At 38.7% G+C, this 20895-nt stretch overlaps 3 protein-coding genes across 8 annotated transcripts; 1 reads left to right on the top strand and 2 right to left on the bottom strand.

Moving 5' to 3' along the window:
* Positions 1-371: 371 nt before the first annotated feature.
* On the bottom strand, positions 372-7555 carry nr1i2 (nuclear receptor subfamily 1, group I, member 2). 2 transcript variants are annotated; one of them, XM_029459140.1, is made up of 9 exons: positions 7433-7555; positions 5799-5995; positions 5014-5144; positions 4581-4750; positions 4275-4498; positions 4020-4165; positions 1205-1321; positions 935-1040; positions 372-850 (listed from the first exon to the last, which is right to left on the bottom strand). In XM_029459140.1, the coding sequence occupies exons 2-9, from the start codon at positions 5987-5989 to the stop codon at positions 691-693; spliced, it is 1245 nt and encodes a 414-aa protein (XP_029315000.1). In that variant the 5' UTR covers positions 5990-5995; positions 7433-7555; the 3' UTR covers positions 372-690. The 2 variants fall into 2 exon arrangements, with proteins under 2 accessions (XP_029315000.1, XP_029314999.1); XM_029459139.1 differs by lacking the exon at positions 1205-1321.
* Positions 7556-9336: 1781 nt separating this feature from the next.
* Positions 9337-15376, bottom strand: cfap91 (cilia and flagella associated protein 91). Of its 4 annotated transcripts, XM_029459135.1 has the most exons (18): positions 15159-15376; positions 14851-15038; positions 14651-14727; positions 13400-13557; positions 13223-13282; positions 12982-13038; positions 12705-12883; positions 12319-12496; positions 11728-11885; positions 11441-11617; positions 11190-11329; positions 11033-11113; positions 10866-10937; positions 10594-10740; positions 10292-10513; positions 10023-10171; positions 9838-9929; positions 9337-9636 (listed from the first exon to the last, which is right to left on the bottom strand). In XM_029459135.1, the coding sequence occupies exons 2-18, from the start codon at positions 14936-14938 to the stop codon at positions 9506-9508; spliced, it is 2166 nt and encodes a 721-aa protein (XP_029314995.1). In that variant the 5' UTR covers positions 14939-15038; positions 15159-15376; the 3' UTR covers positions 9337-9505. The 4 variants fall into 4 exon arrangements, with proteins under 4 accessions (XP_029314995.1, XP_029314994.1, XP_029314997.1 ...); XM_029459134.1 differs by having other exon boundaries at positions 14851-15376; XM_029459137.1 differs by lacking the exon at positions 15159-15376 and having other exon boundaries at positions 14688-14727; positions 14851-14946.
* A 1920-nt stretch (positions 15377-17296) lies between these two features.
* si:ch211-214p13.9 (cell surface glycoprotein CD200 receptor 1-B) lies at positions 17297-20895 on the top strand. Of its 2 annotated transcripts, XM_029459301.1 has the most exons (7): positions 17297-17671; positions 18587-18640; positions 19122-19430; positions 19597-19863; positions 20041-20137; positions 20232-20274; positions 20371-20895. In XM_029459301.1, the coding sequence occupies exons 1-7, from the start codon at positions 17602-17604 to the stop codon at positions 20458-20460; spliced, it is 930 nt and encodes a 309-aa protein (XP_029315161.1). In that variant the 5' UTR covers positions 17297-17601; the 3' UTR covers positions 20461-20895. The 2 variants fall into 2 exon arrangements, with proteins under 2 accessions (XP_029315161.1, XP_029315162.1); XM_029459302.1 differs by lacking the exon at positions 18587-18640.

Genomic DNA, 20895 nt, shown 5'->3' with positions numbered 1-20895 from the left:
GAGTAAACGCATTTATATTTACATATATTATAACATCTCTACAGATATAGCAGCTATGTGAGGATATACAGTATAAGACGAATGAAATGATTCTAAATCTATAAACTTTTATAGAACATTTTAATTTCTAGGTCGGGCCCCGTGTTCTAAGTCCTACTTTTTTACTAATAGTTCAAATGTTAGCACTATTCCTAGAACCATTCTTTAAAAGTTGTTCACATACGAGCCCAGAGTTTTGCATGGCATGTACAGATCAGTGTTATTCTTTGGACAGTTTGACCACAGTGTGGGAAGTGCTTGTTTTATAATCCTGAGTCTATAGGCACCACATCACACTTCAATCAGTTTTATTTACAATAAGTGCAGAGCATTCTTGTTTCACATGATGGCATCAAACACTAAACAACAACCTGAGGTAACAAATATACGCAAAGATTGTCTTTGCAACTACAGCTCTACCATTCTCTGAGAAAATACATACTTCATGGTCCCTCGACACTTAGAAAAATATTAAACTTTATGTCAACATTCATTCATACACACAATGTGCACTTACTGTACGCAAAACAAATAACACATACATGTTAAATCCACCGGTGCTGTAACCAATTAACAAAACAAACTATAAAAAGGTAATGTTCCCTTAATAACTCATGGCTTTCAGCTGGTCCCGTCTATGTACAGCAGACGTCAGTATAAGTTATTACAGGGGTTTTTACTGACCATCTCCATTATGAGAGGCGAGATAATGTCTGGCTGGATGTCCTGGATCTGCAGAACCTGTTTGCTGTACTCCTCTGTCATCGTTCTCATCTCGGTGAGGCAGGCCATCACTTTGGGGTACAGCAAGCTGGAGGCACAGAGGAATCAAAGGAGGAGGAATCTGTGAAAGATTTCAGAGTGAGTGGACTGACAGTCGTAGTATTTCACTCACTGTTTTTCCGGTCCTGTCCTCTTGCAGTCAATCCAGGATTTTAGTGTCAGCGCCAGGTTTTCATGAAGCTCGTCAATCACACGGTGTTGCTGCACACCTGGACGGTCTGATAGATCAAATAAAAAACAAATCTCTACTGGCCCAAAGCAACCCAGAGAATGTTGTTTACCTGGGTACAAATGCACACTTTTTTATGGTCTAAATATTTACGGGGTTCATAAAAGATTGATCCACAAGAACGGTGATGAACTGATGAAAACCTGCTGCTACCTGGAGAAAACAGGGACATGGCTTGCATGATTGCATACTCTTCCTCCTGCAGGTCCAGTTTGCGCAGTGTGTAGTGAAATTTAAGCAGAGGCTCCAGCAGAAGCGGCTGGAAACCCGCTACAAAACACAGGTGAACAGAGATGGTAAAATAATAATAGACAGAGACACAAGTAAAAACATGGAACTCAAGTGCTGTTCTAGGTACAATGTTAATGTACTTGCATTCCACACTTTCTTTATGTATTTCACAATAAAACACTAAAATAAATGATCAAAATGCATGCAGTAGAACCAAAGATATGGTCTTGTCAAAACATGTCGCCTACATTACCCACAATGCAACTCGACCACTGAAAGTTCGGACGTAGAGTCAGGTGATTTACGCTAGCAGCGGCTAATGTAGCCTCAAGCAGAGGTGAGGAGCGGCTATACAGGTCGGGTTAGCTCACTTCTTCCTCCACACTTCCTTCATTTTTACCCAGCAGGACTTTTATTGTGGAAGATTTTTAGTAAATGTGGAAATGTTTGATCGAGTTTCATTAACACAAAATACACCAAAGTGGCAAACATAAGAATTTATCAGTGAGTGGAAACAGCATTTCTGGTATGACTGTGTTGTTGTACTGAAGAAAATAATTCTGTAGAAATGTACATGTACCATAACAGCCATTATAAGTAATATTTTCCAGTCTTTTTATTTTTAAAGCATCAACCTGTTTATGTTTTGTTTATTTCAGTATTTAGGCTACTGTAAATATTTTCAGGATTATTTTCATAACATAATTATGTTTCCTTAAGATCAATTTCAACAAAAGTATTAAATATCATAATGCTAATTGTTTATCAGAATGATATTAAATACAGAATTATTTCCTAATCTTACTGTAAATAAACATCATTTCAGATACAATGCACACAGCAGCATATTCCATGTTAGTTTGTTCATTGTTGTAATGTTATAAAGATAATATATATACTTTCACCTACTTGTTTGTACATAATAACTAAATACCTTAACTGTGTTGCCCTTGTTGTTAACTAATGTCTATTTATGTGTAAGTACAATGACAGCAACATAATTAAAACACAGTCAAATTCCTTGTATGTGAACTCACACCTGACCAATACAGCTGATTCTTAAGACTGTCTGCTAGCCAAGGGAGTGCAAAGCTGAAAGACAATAAATGAACTCAGATTACAGTTGAAAAAGGAGCAGATAATACCAGTTTGACAACATTCTGGCAAGAGTTACTTCACAGGTCACATTACACCTCCTTGAGCATGAGATAGGAAGGACAAGTGCAACAACATCTGTCTGACTCTCACAAATAAAGAGTACTACTATAAACTACTACTTTGCAACTTCATACAACTTAAAGTTGCATGGCTAATAAAAAAAACTAATTAGTTAAATGAGAAACTAGCGCCTCCACATTGACCCCTTCATCAGGTGAAAAGAAAACCTTTCATCAAATGTACTGCATCTGTAAATCAGAGGTACTCGACATGAGGCTGCTGTTGTTTTGTTGACTTTCAAACTATTTAAACTATAACCTATAATCCTCACGTACAATACATACCTCTGAGCTGTGGAGTCTTTCATAAGATCATATTTGTGCCTTTAAAACACATTCTTTTGCATTTTCAATTCAAGCTAGTTAAGCTGCAACCATTACTGAATGTATTTTTTCTTAATTAAGTGCATAAGTACTTTAGACTTGATTAGACTTCAGCCTGCATGATTTCACCTCTTTGCAATAACCAATAATCAATACATTTTATATTTATAATGGATCAAAGGCCTACTTGTTTGTGAAATGAGTTGCTCTTAGTGACGAACCCACAGAGAATTAGTAGTTCCTCTCAACTCGACAAAGTGTTTTAGTTTTTCAGCTCCTTGTTTTTGTTTTGCTTTACTGTTTTGCTTTAGTATTACGGCCATGAACGGATTATGAGACAATGGGCCCCTAGGCAAGAACAACAGCCACAGATTCAAAGAGACATCTGTTTGGTCATTTTGCATCTCGTTTTGGTCCTTTTGTGTCTCTAGGTAGTTGTTTTGCATTTCTATTTGGTCATTTTGCAGTCTGTGTGGTGGTTTTGCATCTCCTTGTGGTCTCTATTTAGTCATTTGGTAATTGTTTGTCTCTGTGGTGTTGTTTGTGTCTCTTAAGGGTGATTTTGCATCTATTTGTGTTAATTTTGTGACTCTGTGGTAGTTTTGTGTCTCTTTGTAGTCGTTCGATTGACTTCCCACTAAGAAATGTTAACTTGACTTCAAACTAGGGCTCTGGGCCAGGGGCCCCCTAACCTCTTGGGCACCTGGGCCAGAGCCCAGTGAGCCCAGCTCAGCAGTACCAAATAGCAGAAACAGTTAGCAACTAGCTGGTGAACATAACGGAGCATTTAGCAGCTAAAGAGCTAGATATTTCCCACAACTTGGCGGAGACCAAAGCAGAGCTAAAAGGAGAGTGAATATTGAACTGACATTCATCAGGAAGACAGAAACACTTGCTCCATGTGTGCTAGATGTGTTTATACGCAACTGCACTATTACGATAACCATATCAACTGTATGAGGTGATAATATGTCAATAGTATGTTTCAGCTTGTTGTTGAAATGAAATGACATGCAGGATGATACATTTTCCCTCAAAGGTTATCAAATTTGAAAGTATTATTTTTGATATGTACATACATAAAATGTAAATGTTTACGCCACACAGTGGAAACAGCCTCGCGTACTCCTTTGAACATGTAAAATAATAGCATATAAGCGAATGCATTGGCTTATCACGTGTGTAAATGGTCTCACCTCGCACGGCGTCATCTATGCAGTATGTAATATGGCCACATTCCCAGATGCCTGTTTTTGCGTTGAACACCATGTTGAAGCGTATCTGCATAATTTCAAATGTGGCTCCCTTCAACAGAGAAATTTGGTCTTCCATGCTCAGAGATCTGTAAGAGACACACACTTAATAGTGAATAAGTTCTTCTAAGTAGACATCAATTATACATATAATATTTATACATACATATTTGAAAATGCCTTGAGGAACACATTTACCGGAAGTCCCGAATACTTTTGGAGAATGTAATGATGTCCTGAATCATGTAAGTGGTGAGGTCAGCCACGTGTGGAAGAGCAGTGAAAACACTGCCTTTTCTCGCCTCTTCGTCCTCTTGGTTTTCTTGTTTTTCAAAGGAACCCGAGAGAGAGAGAAGGGAGGGAGAGAACGAGCTTTCAGACTCGTTGTACTCATTCGCAGGAAGTACGTTTCTGTCCATAGGCTAAAAAAAGAAAGCGTCAGTTAGACATGTTAAAACAAAGACGAAGGCAAGACCTCAAACATGATAGCAGTCATTCACGCACCCTAAAGCCACTGAAGCGGTAAAATGCCGAGTCAAATGATTGGCGGTGGCCACAGAGTAGCTCCTGAATAGTTTTCTGATGTTGTGATGAAAGCGCTACTGGTGCGTCCAGCATCTTCCTCGTCTGGATTCGGATCCTCCTCTCCAATACTTCTTTCTCAGACATAACCACTACAAGGAAAAACAAACAAACAAACAAACATGTATAGCATGTATAGAAATCTGCAGTGCTATATTGTTTAAATAGAATAGTCTCAAAGCAAATATAGATATTATATAAAATACTAATGCCATATTAATACGCACATTGAATAATATATAACAAGCACTCAATGATGAGCTCCTCACATCACATACTGTCAATGTAAATATATAAAGTAAAGGTTTGTGTTGAACTAACACAGAATCATTTGTTGTATCTGGAGGTTACTTACTCTCTTGGCGCATGCCTATGGCCTGGCATTTAGTGAAGCGGCAGGCTTGACACGACCGTCGGTTGTTTTTGGTTATGTTGCATCTGTTCAGAAACCTACAGCGGAGCTGCGTTGACCTCTTTATGGCACGTCTAAATTTATTTTAAAATCCATTTAGTAACAGGGTACAAAAATCAATCTGAAGATTGAAATCACATGCATGAAAACACACATTGTATTATAGTATTACAGTGTGCCATGTTTGTATGTGACGACGATGCATCGGCAGAGAAATACAGTAATTCAGGAGACTAGAGTGGAACATTTAGAATTATAGAATATAATACATTCAACCTAATCAGAATATGATATACTGACTGAGACGAGCGCACAGGTAGACGGATATATACAGTACTACATTTGCAAGAATTTCTGAGTTTTATTACTGCACATACTCAACTGCCCCACAATGCATTGCGTCTGGGTGCCTTTAGACCAGCCGTCATGTGAGATTTGACGTTAGAATGCGATTCCGAACACAGCTTTAGTCCTTTATCCACTCTTCTGTCTGTCATCTAAGTTCCTTATAGGTGATTTTGTGATGATGAGTGAGTGAGTTTCTTGGTTTCAAGTCTTCGTGGCTATTTTCAAGAGAAGTGAGAGGCACCTCTCTCCTATATCACAGATGCCCCTGTTGGTTGTTATTAAGTAATGTCACAAACAGGAAGTATAACTGCAGACTGGGACGAGGGAGAAGCTGCCGCTGCATGCGTGTGAGAGAGAAAGAACGAGTGAAACAACCTCACCTGAAGAAGCCCTTGCAGCCTTCGCATGTCAAAGCATTGAAGTGGTAACCCTTGGCCAGATCTCCACACACACCGCAGGCTCTGGGCTCCTCATCTTCTGACACCTTTCCATCCTCGTCCTCGTCCTCTTCCTCTTCATTGTGCCTTGAGAGCGCTTCTCGGATGCTCTGCACTCCAGTGGGCTCATTCATTCTCACCTATGAGAGATGATTCCATAATTCTGGCATCAGTAATCCATATTGATTCATTTCAAGTGCAACATTTTTACTGTTGACAAACACAAACTTTTTTTTTTAACCATATCATTACAGAAGACGTGATCAGCAATATATTCTCATTTGTCTTACCTTTAAATATAAGGATTAGACAATAATATAGTGGCTGAATAATTTTCTTCTGTTATATCTTTGAATAAATGTGCAGTGATGCATAACTGCGTATGAATAAAGACTCAGTTGAGATATTTAAGTATTTTAAAGCCTTTTATTGTAATGTATTCGCTGAGGCTCAATAGTCACAGCGGGGAATTATTTCAAAACTCCATCAAATAAAACCAAGTGCTATAAAGTGTCAGGAATATGCAGCTTTGGAGCACAGTAAATAGGGCACCGCTTTCAACAGGACCACTATAGGAACTCAATTTAATTATGAAGTCTATCACACTGTTGTACATGTTTAGTGATAGACTTTTATCCAACACTGAAACCAGGTAAACGTTTATAAAGGTTTTGATAAATAATTTAGAATAAGTGCAATATTGTTTCAAATCTTCAAGCCAATGAATGTAACTGAACTGATACAGACCTGAAGAAAGTGCATTTTTAATCTCAAAGACATGAATTTTCAGAGTATATATATAAAATAAATATAAATATATATAATATAGGGTAAATCATTACTCCTCTTTGCTGCGCGCCATTAAAGACAATATTTTGAAACCACAGTAATAATGTGTAATGTATCTACTGCATGTCTTAACCCAGTGTAATGTCAGACCTAGCACTTTCCCTTACACAGCCGTGTGCCAGTGGGCGGATTCCGCAGAAAAAGATTATCGATTACAAATAAATAGTTGGCTACATAAAACATATTTTTTTGTTAGAGCGACGCAACTCTATCGTCATGTTTTCGACTTGGTTGGCAGAAAATACTTGCCATTTTGAATAAATCAAAAAAGTACATAGGAGACTCTAGGCTGCTTTTCCTGCCTGGTTAAAATTCGAGAGTTAATCAAATAGTGATCGAGATTATTCCACTTACTATATTACTATATTCACTAACTCTGTGTTTGCAGATGCCCAAACAGCTGTCTGTGGTCCTCGGGGTTTAGCCTCGCAGCAGTTAATCCCAGTGGATTCGCCTACTTCATCAGGTGAGCGAGTATCACACAGTTTTCCTGCTGTTCGTGTTGTTTGATTTTAGATACCTGTCGCTACAAGTATTCCAGGCTGCAGCCTGCGGGACGGGCCCGTCGCCAAGTGTGGGGGCGGGGGGATGGGGGGGGGGGGGGGGGGGGGGGGATCAATAATGCACCCCTCAAAATCCCCAAATCCATTTTAACAATCGCTGCATCCACTGCATCCACTGCAATGTGCTGCAATGCATTAAAGAGTATTGAGTAAAGGTTTACTGACCTGTTGATAGGCGTGCCATGCCGGTTTCTGTGACTCGCAATATCTTTTGTTTTGTTTCGAGCAGCAGGTATACTATTTAATATTTTGTCCTCTGGTAATGTGACAGGATGGCCAACAGTCGTCGTTTTCAAAAAACATAAAATCTTGTCAAATGCATGAAATTACGGTACGGGTGCTGGGCGTGGTCAGACAGAACGTGACATGGGAGGCGTTCACATACCGAATGAAATGATAGGCTACATCATTTGATTTAATATGTCTTCTTAGAAGTGTGACTAGTATATCCCAAACAACTAGAAATAGATTCACCTGTAGCCTACTGCAAGTAAACATTGTGTCTCCTTAATGTTTTCCTAAACTCTACAGTAAAATGACTTCACATTGTATTTGGTTGTATTTCATGTCACTCTGAACAGGATTCCAGAGAGATGTTCAGCAAACATCCAAAGCATTTAGGGATGTGTTACAATGCATTTGGAGTAGGTTTTCCACAGCTGATATAAATGTGTGTAAACCTCCTACACACACACCTTTGTTTTCTATAGTTTAAGTTTAAATTAATTTAATCCTCATTAAGTTTGTTGACCTTTTGACCTCTTGCTCATACATCAGCACATAATATGATAGAATCATTATGAATGATAACACATAGCTTTTGTTTCATACACCATACTTATAGTTTATTTAGTATTGTTGACAGTACATTAGTTTGTATTTGTAGTGCACACATTTATTTAACTTCTGTACAGTCACACTTAAATTTCTCTTTAGATAAGTTGTCCCTAATTTCTATTTATTTGAGTTACCAGTGCTGAGGAACATTTTGTCATTCCTGAGCAAACCCAGCGTTCAACTAAGAGCAGCACTGTGGTTTTGTCATGAGTGGCGACTGTGCTGTCAGTGTAGTTATACTGATGATTAAAGTAGCCCACATTTCTTAACTATCCTATTTCCATACAGTCATATTGTTTGCTCACATCATGTCACACTTGATATGGTGCTGTTAAAATATGATTTACAATGTTGCAGGGGCATTATGAAAATATTTTTGCCAAAACGGGTAATTAAAGCTAACTGCTCTGGTTGTATTGGCTAAATTACAAATGTATTGCATGCATAGGTTAAGAAGCATCAAGAAATTACATCTGTGCGTAAGTAACATGCAAACACCAAAATACATTTCTATGATTTCCGTCCATGAAATATATAAAATAACATTTAATATTGACAACATTTTCATTATTTCTCAAGTGTTTGTTTTAGATGATTAATTAACTATGCAGATACTATGCATGCATACTAGAAGAAGTTTCCTCTGGCTACGAGACAGCCGCAGGAGGACAGGGTTAGAAGTCCAGCACCGCCCACATTGATTAGATTCTGTCAACTTTGCACCGGTTGTGACCTCAGTGATTTCAAACATTGATGTAGACAGTGCTGAGGGCATAGTGCCCTAATGTATCATGCATGCTGTACTGACAATGTTGGAAGTGTTGAAAAGCCAGCCCTGGTCCATGCTGCATTAAATTGCATTATGAGAGCTAAACAGCTGTTTGATGTATTGATGATCACTTACAGCACCAGTGGCCGTTTGGTTTGGAGTCTTTCTGCCCTCTAGTGGTCAAAAGTCACTCCATCAGGCTCTTATGTTGATAAACTTAGTGAAGTTCTCATGGTTAAATCAAGGTATACGATAATAAAGAGAGCGGAGAAGCGGTGTAGTGTGGAATTAATTAACAACCGGGACTACGTCGAGGGCTAAACAAGGTCATCATTTTTTGAACATGATAGAAATATTGAATAATATTCATATTATCGTGGGCCAAATATAATTGGCCTTGAGTTTGACATAACTGTTCTAGATAAAATATCTAAGTAGCAATAATCAACCAATGAACTTACAATGATGATTATGAAACTTTAATAAGATGAATGAAAAACAAATGTAGACATCAGACTGCATATCAGTACACTCCGTATACTTCTCTTTTTACTCAGTTTGCATGTGGTGCTGCTCTGTTTCCTTCAGCCTTCTCCTGCACCGCTTGGCTGATCATCTCCTCGAGGACTCGGTTAGAGGCTCTTTTTAGAGGGACCGGTCAACAGTGAGGCCTCCAGAGTACTAGGAAGGATCCCAGAATGCTCTGCGGTACTCTGAATGACGCTCCGAGCTGCCTGCAAGTGTCTGTGCTGCCTCTGGTGCACTGAGAGAGCGAAATCACAAAGTTAGACCAGTGAGCAAAGCACCTTTATCATTCGATTGTCATTTTTTGTTTGTTTTTATTTTGAGAAAGGGTTTTAAAAGTAAGAGATGAATGATATCTTAAGAGACACGTGGAAACTTTTCTCCTCATAATTTTCATTTATTTTGAAAAATACAGTGGAAACAGTAAAACCTCCCAAACCTCTTTGTCTGACAGTGATCTTCTCAACCTCTGGGATAAGGAAACTGTACACCAACTCTGACACAATCTCCTCCGACTGAAGATTGTTCCGGCTACCCACAAACACAAAATTGTTTTTGTTTATTATCGTTGCGTTTAAATTTCTAAATACAAAACATGAGCAGACATGCTGAGCTATCCATTACCTTTCCTCCATGGCATAAGTGATGTCATTGACCTCCTTTGCCCTCCTTCGGATCTCCTCTCTGGCCTGCTGGTCAGCTGTCTGCTCCAAGGTGCTGAGGATGATGTCCTCCAGATACAAATCCACAGTTTCCTGGTGTACCTGCACCACCTGTGACACAGTGTTAAGGACACACACATGCAAAGCATTAAAACATATTCACCACACACACATTTATTTTTATAACTGTCTCCTTTGCACACTCATAGCTAAAAAGACACATGCACGAACTTGTCTGAAGATCTCATCTTCTTCTCTGCGTCTGCGCTCCTCCACCTGTCTCCTCCCACTCTCCTCAGCCTCTCGCAGGCGACGGTCTCTCTCAGCCAGTAGTGTAAAGGCGTGTATCCTGCGCTCTTCCTGGAGATTAATCAGCTCCTTGGACAAGGTGTCGAACATGTGTTCAAGCTCTGCACCTACCACTCTGGCCTGAGACGCCTCCTCTTGAGAGCTCTGGCAGGGGAGAGAGCGGGTGCAATGAGATTGTTTGGAGTTTGTAAAACTTTGTATGTCAATGTGTCTGGGTGTTTTACCTTGTGTCTATGTTTGTCTCTCTGTTTTTTAAGGCTCATTACGAGGCCTTTGTCAGCTTTCTGTAGCTCTTGCTCCTCCCTTTGCAGGGCATGGACGGTCCTCAGTTCATGAATGAGCTCTAGCTGGTTCTCCTTGCCCTTAAACATCTATACAACAATACAGACAGAAGTGTCCTTACAACTTAAAAACACATGCATACAATTATGCAGGCACTTCAGGTAAAAGTCACAGACATGCAGGTAAACACATTTGTATTCAGACGTGTTCAGACCTCATATTGGATACTTCTTCCTCTCAGTAGTTTCTGCAAGTGGATGACCGCAAGCTCTATCTCCTCATCCCCCTAACGAGGGGCATATAAATGAATTAACATTAACAAAATGAAACATGTACGATGAGCAAGGTCGGCGTCACTTAGAGTCTGAGACATCAGCTGACCTCAGGCGGCTCCTCCACTCTGGGAGTGACAGGACGAGGAACAGGCTTCACCCTCTTGGCAAGAGAACGCGAAGGCTTCTCCTGTGGAGCCACAATTGGTAATGCATGTGTATGTAGATCTAAGGTGATATGCTTGATGAATTTCTTTCTGCTTTACCTTGTATGTCTTCATCAGTTCTACCACTTTGCTTGCAGGGGGCTTGATCTCATGCTTGATGATGTGGACTTTGGGTTTAAGTATTTTCACCCATGGCTTGAGGACTGAGGCAGAGAGTCCTGCCTCTAGCTCTACCAAACCTTTGATTGACAAAAAGTTCAATGTTACCTCAATGATAAAAGGATATTGTTGTCTCTGAAATGCTAGTATGGAAATGATCCACTCAGTTCTATTTGAGATTAGATTCAGACCTTCATATGTGTCTAAGTAGTTGTTTTTTAACTCCTTGTTGCGGATGATCCTGTTGGTGAATGTATCCCTGCGGCTCTGAGGGGCATATGTCTGAGAATCTTTAAGGACTTTGACAACGCCAAGTCGCTCTAGCTTCCACTCCACATTTCTCCCCTTAGCTTCCAGTTTTCTCAGTGCTACAGACAAAATAACAACAACAATGAAGAGATAGATGAGAAGGAATGAAGGGTAGCCTCTAATAATACATTTAGGATCAGAATATTATGTTAGGCAGCAGTTGTCTTACATCTTATGTAGTCATTGTGAATCTTGTGCAGCTTGGTCTCTTTGTCTTTTTGGTTCTGAGAATATATCATGTTCAGTCTCTCGTTTGTAACTTCTTTCTGTGTCTCATCTCTCTGCCACAAGAGGTCCTTCAGCACAGTGAGACGTGTTTCCTGCAGCCTGGTCACCACCCACAGAAACAGAGAGCATTGCAGAAGGGCAGGTTTGGCATAATAAAGACAGCAGGAGCATCAAGGGGGAGAAGGGGTTCACCAAGATTGTTTAATAATTAACCCCGGTAGTATATGTGTGTGGCATTTTGATAAGATAAATTGCTTTAACAATATAAGAATTTGTTCAAACCCATTTTCAAACTTTTGCGTCCCCAGTGGTAGTATAGAAGAAGATGTTTTGGGACTTTGGGGTATGCAGCTGGACACTTCTGATGGGATATTGGCTTAACATATAATACTACTTGTGAAAGGTACAAGGGGGGGCTCAAATCTGTGCTAACAACATTTTAGGTATGTAGTGGTTTACCTCTCTATTTATGTCTTTTCCAGTTAGGGATAAAGAAGTTCAATAATAGCGCTTGAGGTGCAGCATCACTCACTTCTGGATTTCTCCCTCTCTGAAAGCCCACTCTTTGACCTCCATCTCCTCCATCATACGTCTCCTTTTGTCCAGCTGACTAAGATCATCCAATGGAGGAAGGGTCGCCTCCCAAGCTCGTTTGGCACGTGCCCGCTCTATCATTTCCACTTCTGCCAGGCCAGCAGGCAGACCACGACCTGAGGGAAATTGTCATGCGGGAGAGTTGAAATGTAATATGCAGAGGATAAGATGATAGGTATTAGTAAGCCTGTTATAAGACACTAAAGGTACAAGTAGACTAAGAGCTGAGAGCACCAGTGGGAAGGCTGGAGATGTATGTTTTTAACAAGGTCATTATAAATTAAAATCTGTAACTGGTTAAGATCTGAACAGTTGATCACGTACCCCAGGACAAAGCTGCCAGTCGCAGGAGCTCGGAGGGAGTTATCCCCGATTGTACCACATACTCAGGGCTGTACGGGTCAGTCTGTGTTTCACTTTCCCTGTAATCTGTTTGGACCCCCACAGTGAAGTGAGTGGGCTGTTGCTCGGCATTCTTTCCACTAGTGGATACAAAGTCTACTCTGATGAGACAAAAAGACAGGATGTTCTCTCTACCAGAAAAAAGGCACAACAGAAACGGCTGGAAAATAAAGAAGCGTGTAGAACGGTCGGAACTTACTTTGGCAATGCAAAAATCACATCCGGGGGCGCCTGCTGTGCAAAGGGAATCAGAGGGCTAAAGAAAACAGAATAGAACACCACATCAGTGACTATGTTAATATTTTACGTGGAAACTGTGCTAGCATGGCAGTTATCATTATGACTAGTAAACAAGTCATAATAGTTGGGTTAACTGCTGCACAATGAAGCTAGTATAATTGTATTCCACCACATTCACAGATTAGGCAGGCAAATCAAACCGTTTAAAGTATTTCCAGCGATCAACTCCGGTCACATGGCACTTCGCATTTGGAATAATCCTGTAAAGAAGAACAAAATACACAGTTTATATTTGTAATAAGTAACAGAATTAACCTTGAATTAATACAGCTGAGTAACGGCTGCTGCTCATTAAAATGGTTTTCTGTTGATGTTACCCAGCCAGCTGCTGCAGAGCCTGTTTACGCTGTTCTGTGTGGCCTCGCCAGCGACGATCAACAGAGGCCGGTACTGGGTCTGCAGGGTCCAGTTGAACAGTATACCACGGGTGGTGGAACAAGTTACTGAACATAGACCCAAACTCAGGCACTCTCCTCTAATAAAGGCAGAGGGAAATACTGTCAGTGAGTGTGTTTCACATTCAGTCCGTTTCTTTTTTCTCGTGTAAACAGAAACAATATGGATATGTATAATACATTATATATGGGAGGAGAGGTAAACACAAAGTGTTTAAAATTATAAAAATTATATACATTATGACTTTATACTGAGCTATGCTCAGTGTTCAAAGTGTGAACGTAAATATATGAATTTCACTTAAAGTTATATAGCCTATTGCAGTACAAACTTACTATGAAGCTCTTATCTAACCATCTTTAAAAATGGGTCAATACACTATTTTGGAAATAAAATGGTGGGTAAAGTTTCCAGATTGTTTTTTGTAAACAACAAGACAGCACCTTTTACATTTCTTTCATCAAATGTGTGTGTAAAACTGTTCACGCTAAAAACACAAAACCTATGTTAATAACAATACGGTTTAACCCAACATATGTGTTAAAGAGTAATTAATCAAAAACGATTGCTGCTTTTGTTAATAACGGTTTTATCTGGATTTTACCATAAACGAAATCTGGGACTCACAGTGACGATTGTGTTTTAACTTACTTTGTACAACGGGGACAAAGGGAAGTAAAGTATCGGAGTACCAGAGAAGTCTAAAAGTTTAACACAACTCTAACAATTGGGGAAACCACAATGCGTTATCTGCTATTTTAATTCAGCTATTATTATACAATTTTAATTCTGCTATATTATATTATATTAATTCTGCTATTTTATCTACTATTGTAACTGCTATTTTATACTATTTTAATTCTGCTATTTTTATAATGGTACTTCAGACTCTTTTACATCATCACTGTGATTATTGTACTGTAAATGCTCTTACTCTGTCCTTGTACTAATTGTTATGTTTTCTGCTGTGAAGCACTTCTCAATTCTTGTATGAAAGGTGCTATACAAATAAAGCTTATTATTATTATATTATTATATTAGCTATGGTTATACAAGTTACAGCACCTTCCTAGGGCTTAACCTGATTATTAGTTAACGTTATTTGATTATATAACCTATATTTACAGCTGGCAGCACAACCAAGGTAGAACAAATGTATAGACGCAACTCACTACTCGCTCCTTAGACGCATAGGCCTTGAGGCTGTACCTGGCATGGTCTACCTCCGATGACACTGTGTAAACTGGATCTGTGGCAAAACAGTTCAGTTCATGTTAGTTAATGTCAATCAGATGAGTTAACACTAACCTGGTTAGTAAGTTTTCAAATGCTATTAGCTTGCATCAGCTGGCGTTTAATTAAGTTTACTTACCATACAAGTGGTCATAAACCCGTTGCTGCCGAACAACTTTATGAGCATAATTTTTCTTAGGAATTGTGCGAGTGACAGATCCACTCATTTTTCTTATTTCAATAAAAAACCTTGTTTTTCCGGTCAAATGTCTCTCCCAGACAGCGATATCAATGAACTCTCCGTAATGTTACCATGGAGACGGTAAACTGAGTTTTGGAAAAAGAGAGGCGTTAATTAATGTTCAGTTTAAATGTCCGGCGAATGACCGTTGGGCAGGTCTATATGTGAATATTTGATTATACAGTCAAATGTACAAACCAACGTACCGAACAACGCAATGCAAGCATCAGTTGCTTCAAAACAGTCCACTTCTCTGATAAATGTTCTATTTCCAACTGCAACGGCGGCAGAGGCTCATGGGTAACGTAGTTTAAAAAAAAGCCATTCTCCGTACCGAACGGAAGAAAAACATCGTCATGATTTCTCAGAATCAAAGAGGAGATTCAAAGTGATGGTCACAACAATGGATGTTGAAAACAACATTCAACATCGTTATATTATGTTAGACACTCTGTTGTTTAATCATAAGGAAAAGAACGAGAATTTAAAACGAGAATTACAATGGGAATATTTACTTCCCGAACCAGCGGTGCCTCCCATGAATGGTTCCTCCTCCTTTGTAACTTGCCTTACTTGTTTTGTTGAAATAGAAGATAGGCCTCCCTATCACTCTAGTGCAGTAAAAGAAAATTTCATTTGTTTAAGTTACATTTTTACATCTAGTTGACATTTAGTATGCCTACTAAATGTTTAAACTACATACAAATTCTGAAATATGTATGTTTTTGCAATTAGACTAGTCACTATTGGATAGAAGAGTGTTTTTTTTTTGTTTATGTAAAAACAAATCTTACTTTTGTTGAAGTTGGCATACTAATCAGGTGTTTGAGTGATAAAATAACATTAATTGTTTTTAGGCTACATTCACAACATTTCAACAGTCACTTCTTATTAAAGGAAGGCTTAAATCATTGCTCCACTTGGTACAAATGTACACCAGTAAATTATTTAGCCTATTATTAATTTTCAGAAGACATTCTTTGTTTCACTCTCACTTTTGTTCTATACCCTTCAGACCACATTTTTAGTTGCCAAAAAGGTTGATTTTTACATCAACAGGAAGTCTGTGCTATCAAAGGGAAACAGTGCACACAACACACACACACACACACACACACACACACACACACACACACACACACACACACACACACACACACACACACACAATGTGGCACAGAGAACATTGTTCTTCTCCTTAAAGTGTATTTCATGTTTTTTTTAGGCTGTATATAAATAATATTTTGAGGAACATAGCTGACCAAAGCAACATTTCTTCACAGCTGGGAGGTTTTGCAATTCTCTGGACAAGCTAGTTTTAGTGCCAAATGTGCCAGCTCACAATCAGCTGAACTTCTGTTATTTGTGTTGAATAAACCCTGTCTAATATTAAATCTTTGAAAAAAGGAGAACGACCTAAATACATGGTTAAAGCCTAATACAAATATTACTTACTGACATTAGTGTCAGTAGCCTGATGTTTTTGAAGTTCTAAACCAGCTGTAGATATTAAGTCAGGATGTTCTAGCTGTGAGTTCATTTATATCAGTGTTTAACAAGATTTGATGTACCTTTCACAAGTTGTGTATCTGCATTGAGTTTTTCTGTAGCCTACATGGGCAGAGTCAGAGTGAGAGTTCACATAAGAGAAGGAAAACATGAGTTTTATTTGTTCATCCGCCCTATCTGATCTTATACAGGGTAGCTATTACCAAGATGTCTCATTACAAGATGAACTGGTAAATCAAAAACTCTGTATAGACCTGGCAGATCATAACTGCATACACATGATAACTACCAAATGTGTTGTGTCAGTAAATCTCAATCTGGAGTCCATAGTAACCTAACGCCTGCGCCCACACAAACACTCCAAAAACTTGCACGTTAGCAACCTATCTATAGAGCAATATGTTCCTGCAGATATGAGACCACATCCAAATGACAGTTTCTGCGCATTAAATACTTCTTCTCTAAAATAACTGTTTTGAACAGTTTATTATATAAAACCTAGTAATACAATCTAATACAACAACCTTGCAATAAATCCTACTTTCATAAAGGTCATAATGTTTGTGTTTTAATTAAACTTAAATTGGAAGCCTTGTTTGTGCTGCTGTTACATTTGAGAGGTGATATTTATTCCACATTATTTATAGTGTGACTGTGTCTAATGTGTCTGCTTTATAATATTGTCTAGCTTGGAGTGTTCACCCATACTGCTTTGAAAGATTGATCATGTGACAAGCAGGAAAGGAAACCGGTGTCTTGTCAGACGTCATCCTGTGTGAAAGAATAAGTCAGATGTTTGGGTGGAAAGCGATTTGGAGAGGGGGGAAGAGAGAGAAAGAGAGAGGGATAATTTAGTCACATGTCCTATATATTTCTTTATCTTGAAGAATGTCAAGGATGTTCAGTTAGTCTGGATAGAGTGAAGAACCTGCTTAACTCAAACCCTGAGCTTATTGGACATATATATATATATATATATATATATATAAATAGCGTGTTAGCCTAGACAAAACCAAAACTCAGTTTGACGTTACTATGGACAGTGGTCAGGACTGAGGATTTAAAGACTTGATGTGTTTCTTACTGGTGTGAGAGGCACTGTGGTGGTCAGTTTGCAGACAAACCTGAAGTAAACTGAAGATGAGGGACATGATGTGGACTTATGCCACCATTCTCTTCTTGTTGTCTGAAGCGAGGAGCATGAATCCAGGTTTGAACATTTACACGTTTTACTTGCATGTGGTTTTAGCACTTCAGATTTATTAGCCTGATACAGCTTTTAGATACAGACTTTCATTTGTTGAACTTCAATGTAAATATGTTGTGTGAATGCCGTTAACATGCAATGTAACTCAAATATCGTGCTGCCTTAATAATATAGTTCTTTACTGAATAATTTGTGACATGTTGGTAACATCCACAAGTATTATACTGTAGGCGGTTAGCCACTCTGAGATTTCTGTTAGATCGTCTATGACTCACAGCGTAGTCAATGGAAAGAACGTGTCGGTGGTGGGGTAGCACCAGAGGTTGCCCCATATCTTCTGTATGGGGCTGGGTGGATCAGGGTAAAACTATGATGCAGCTTTTTTCCAATGTGCGGTCTCTGAGAGATGGAGGAGATGCTTCTGTTTGAGAACTGTGGTTTTCCAATCCCACCTCTTGCATGGTGTTTAGTTTACACCTGTCAGATGTAAACAAGTCTGAGACCCCCATAACACTCTCACAGTAAAAGTCTGCATTTAACACCAACTTGAGTTCAGTTAAATGAACTCAAAAGCAGCATTGTAGAAAGGCAAATGGGGGAGATTATTTGACTCTTTTATATGTTTAGGTTTTCCTTAAACCAGCTAACTGTTTGATTTATAAAAGCTCAAAACAGCAAATTGCACAGTTTCTGTCTGTGATTCAACACTGCTGCAGTTTGTCGTATCAGACCAGTTTTAATTGTATCGCCTCACACCTGAACTAACTATCTACACTCAATAACAAAAAAACAGATAAAGCACCTTGATTGTTGCTCTGCTTATTAAACACTTCAGAATGAATAACTAACTGCTGCTTTCTGACTGGAAAATGTCTGTTGTACTAACTTTTTCCTCACATCCACCTCCATCTCTCCCAGGAACTAATCAAAACACGTCTGTGAACTCCAACACTTCTTCTACTAAATATTTCGGTAAACTAATTTCCCCACTTTTTCCCTCCAGCTATTTTGCAGTATGAGTAAAATTTTAAATAAGACTATGCATATGAAGTAAGACTAGGGAAGGCACAAGGGAAGTTCAATTGAAAGAGTAAAAAATAATTACAAAACTTTTCATCTAACATTTAATTCAAATAATTGCTTGGTTTCCTCGTGGGACAAGTCATGCTTCAAGGGGATATTTTATTGTCCGTAATACCCGTAAAACAACTATGATTTATTTTATAGCTGTGTTTTAATCCTGTGTTATATGCTACATCCTATTTAGTTTGTTTTATTTTATTAATTAATTCCCATGCACAATTAAATGTTGATTTGCATGTTTATGGTTTATATTAGGACATGCGTACAGTGCATATTGTTTTCGAATAGAATAAACACAAACAATTTAATCAACACAAATCATTTTACCACTATATGCATAAATAATGAAACTATTCTTTCCTTTTTTCAGTGGTCAGAAATGTAACTTTCAACCTGGGGAGTGAAGTTAACCTGACATGCGGCAATAAGACATGGACTGACATGTTGTATATTGTCTGGAATATAGACTTACATTACAGAAATAGGCTTTGTTTGATAGGCTTTCGCAATTACGATGGCCGAAACACCTGCAAGAATGGCAAGTCACTTCGAAACACATCCAGCGCTCAGTCATATCTGCGCATCCAAAACTTCTCGGAAAATGACGTTGGGCTCTACATGTGTGAATCTGTTTACAGAGGAGGAGCAGAAAATTATGAGATCCACGTTGGTATCACCGGTAGGACCTTTTCCCTCACAAGGATAAATGATGTTCTAATTTCTGTTTAACTGGCCTAGATTTTGATACATCTACTAGTTTTCCCACTACAAAATTGATGATATGATTATTTGATTGAACTACAGCAAGTATGTGGTGAATCTCATTTCTCCTACTTTGTGCTCAGTTCCTCCCAATATATCAGCCTGGTTAGAGAGTAAGGACAACAAGATGGTGGCAGTGTGCACAGCTCAAGGAAGAAAACCTGCTGCCAACATCAGCTGGAGTCATATGGGAAATTCATCGATTGTGAAAACAATGATTGGCTCGGAAGATATTTTTATAGAAAGTCGTCTGGAGCTCCTGGAGGGAATGGATACAGAAAACCTGAGCTGTATTATCAGGCACCCGTTCTGGAAAGACGAACAGATTTTGGTACCAAAACTCAAAAAAGGTCAGGCTTGTTGACTGTGGATGAGAACAATAAGCAATGAATTCAAAATATAAAAAAAATGTTAATGTTGTTTTATGGGTGTTTTATAGTGGTAATTATAACATTGTAAATGTAATGTGCTGTATTGATGTCCAGCTGATTATTAACACACCTTTAATATTCACTGTCTCACTACAGGTTTTGTTCCTTGGCTGTACATCCTTACTGTTGTGGTTATCATTATGTTATTGGCAGGAGTTTTATTTTATGCACAAAAGAAACTAATAACATTGAGGTAAGAATGTTAATTAGATGAAAAGTGAATCACAATCATTAATAACTGTTTTGTTGAATCACTGAGCTGGTTTGTGTATCCACCTTTTAACCAGGCGATGCAAGCAGTCCGAAACATCACCATCCAAATCTCCACCGGTACGTAATCTTCCCGTATGTCTGTAGTTTATAGTTCTGTGTTTTGTACTAACCAATCGTGAAGCTCTGTTCATGACACCTCTCTGATTTCTACAGACAGAGGATATGGAGGAAGTGGAGCCCTACGCCAGCTATGTTCAACGTGTGAACTCTATCTATAACTCATCTGTAGAATTGTTCACATGAAATCCAGCACATGCATCACACTCACACACTAAATGCACATGGCTCTTTGTGAGGAAACAGAAGGCTGTGAAACCGAGAAAAGGTGAAATAGTGAAGAGAGGGGTAAGGTGAGATGAAAGATTTCCGATAACAGGAAGGCCACTCAGTTTAATTCTGAAGATCAGGGGATGTACTTGATGTCACACATGCCGTTACGCTGTGTGTATGTGCCATGGAGAACATTATTAATAAGTACTAATGCACACCAAGCTACAGAGCTTTTGATTTTGTCTCGAGTGCAATTATATGATCATTTTATTATTATGACACATATTTATAGATGCTCACCTTTTGGTGGATTCTTGCCTCAAGACAATGTGGACAATAATATGTTTGTAAAGTATTCTGTTCTAAATCATCGTTTTGTAATGCATGCAATAAACACATTTCTGAACA

This window comes from Cottoperca gobio, chromosome 21 (assembly GCF_900634415.1).
Source record: "Cottoperca gobio chromosome 21, fCotGob3.1, whole genome shotgun sequence".
Taxonomy (NCBI): domain Eukaryota; kingdom Metazoa; phylum Chordata; class Actinopteri; order Perciformes; family Bovichtidae; genus Cottoperca; species Cottoperca gobio.
This window is presented reverse-complemented; position numbering and strand designations above follow the sequence as displayed.

Bases quoted from the DNA above. Each gene is read 5' to 3' on its own strand.
- nr1i2 (XM_029459140.1), bottom strand. From the start codon at position 5,989: ATGAATGAGCCCACTGGAGTGCAGAGCATCCGAGAAGCGCTCTCAAGG. The intron at 4,166-4,274 runs GTAAATGTGTTC...TGTCTCTTACAG, and splicing joins AAAAGTATTCGGGACTTCCG to ATCTCTGAGCATGGAAGACC. The intron at 1,322-4,019 runs GTGAGACCATTT...TGTGTTTTGTAG, and splicing joins CATAGATGACGCCGTGCGAG to CGGGTTTCCAGCCGCTTCTG.
- cfap91 (XM_029459134.1), bottom strand. From the start codon at position 14,938: ATGAGTGGATCTGTCACTCGCACAATTCCTAAGAAAAATTATGCTCAT. The intron at 11,114-11,189 runs GTAAAGCAGAAA...GTGGCTCCACAG, and splicing joins AACTGATGAAGACATACAAG to GAGAAGCCTTCGCGTTCTCT. The intron at 9,637-9,837 runs GTTTGGGAGGTT...TCGCTCTCTCAG, and splicing joins GATCACTGTCAGACAAAGAG to TGCACCAGAGGCAGCACAGA.
- si:ch211-214p13.9 (XM_029459301.1), top strand. From the start codon at position 17,602: ATGAGGGACATGATGTGGACTTATGCCACCATTCTCTTCTTGTTGTCT. The intron at 19,431-19,596 runs GTAGGACCTTTT...CTTTGTGCTCAG, and splicing joins GATCCACGTTGGTATCACCG to TTCCTCCCAATATATCAGCC. The intron at 20,275-20,370 runs GTACGTAATCTT...TGATTTCTACAG, and splicing joins CACCATCCAAATCTCCACCG to ACAGAGGATATGGAGGAAGT.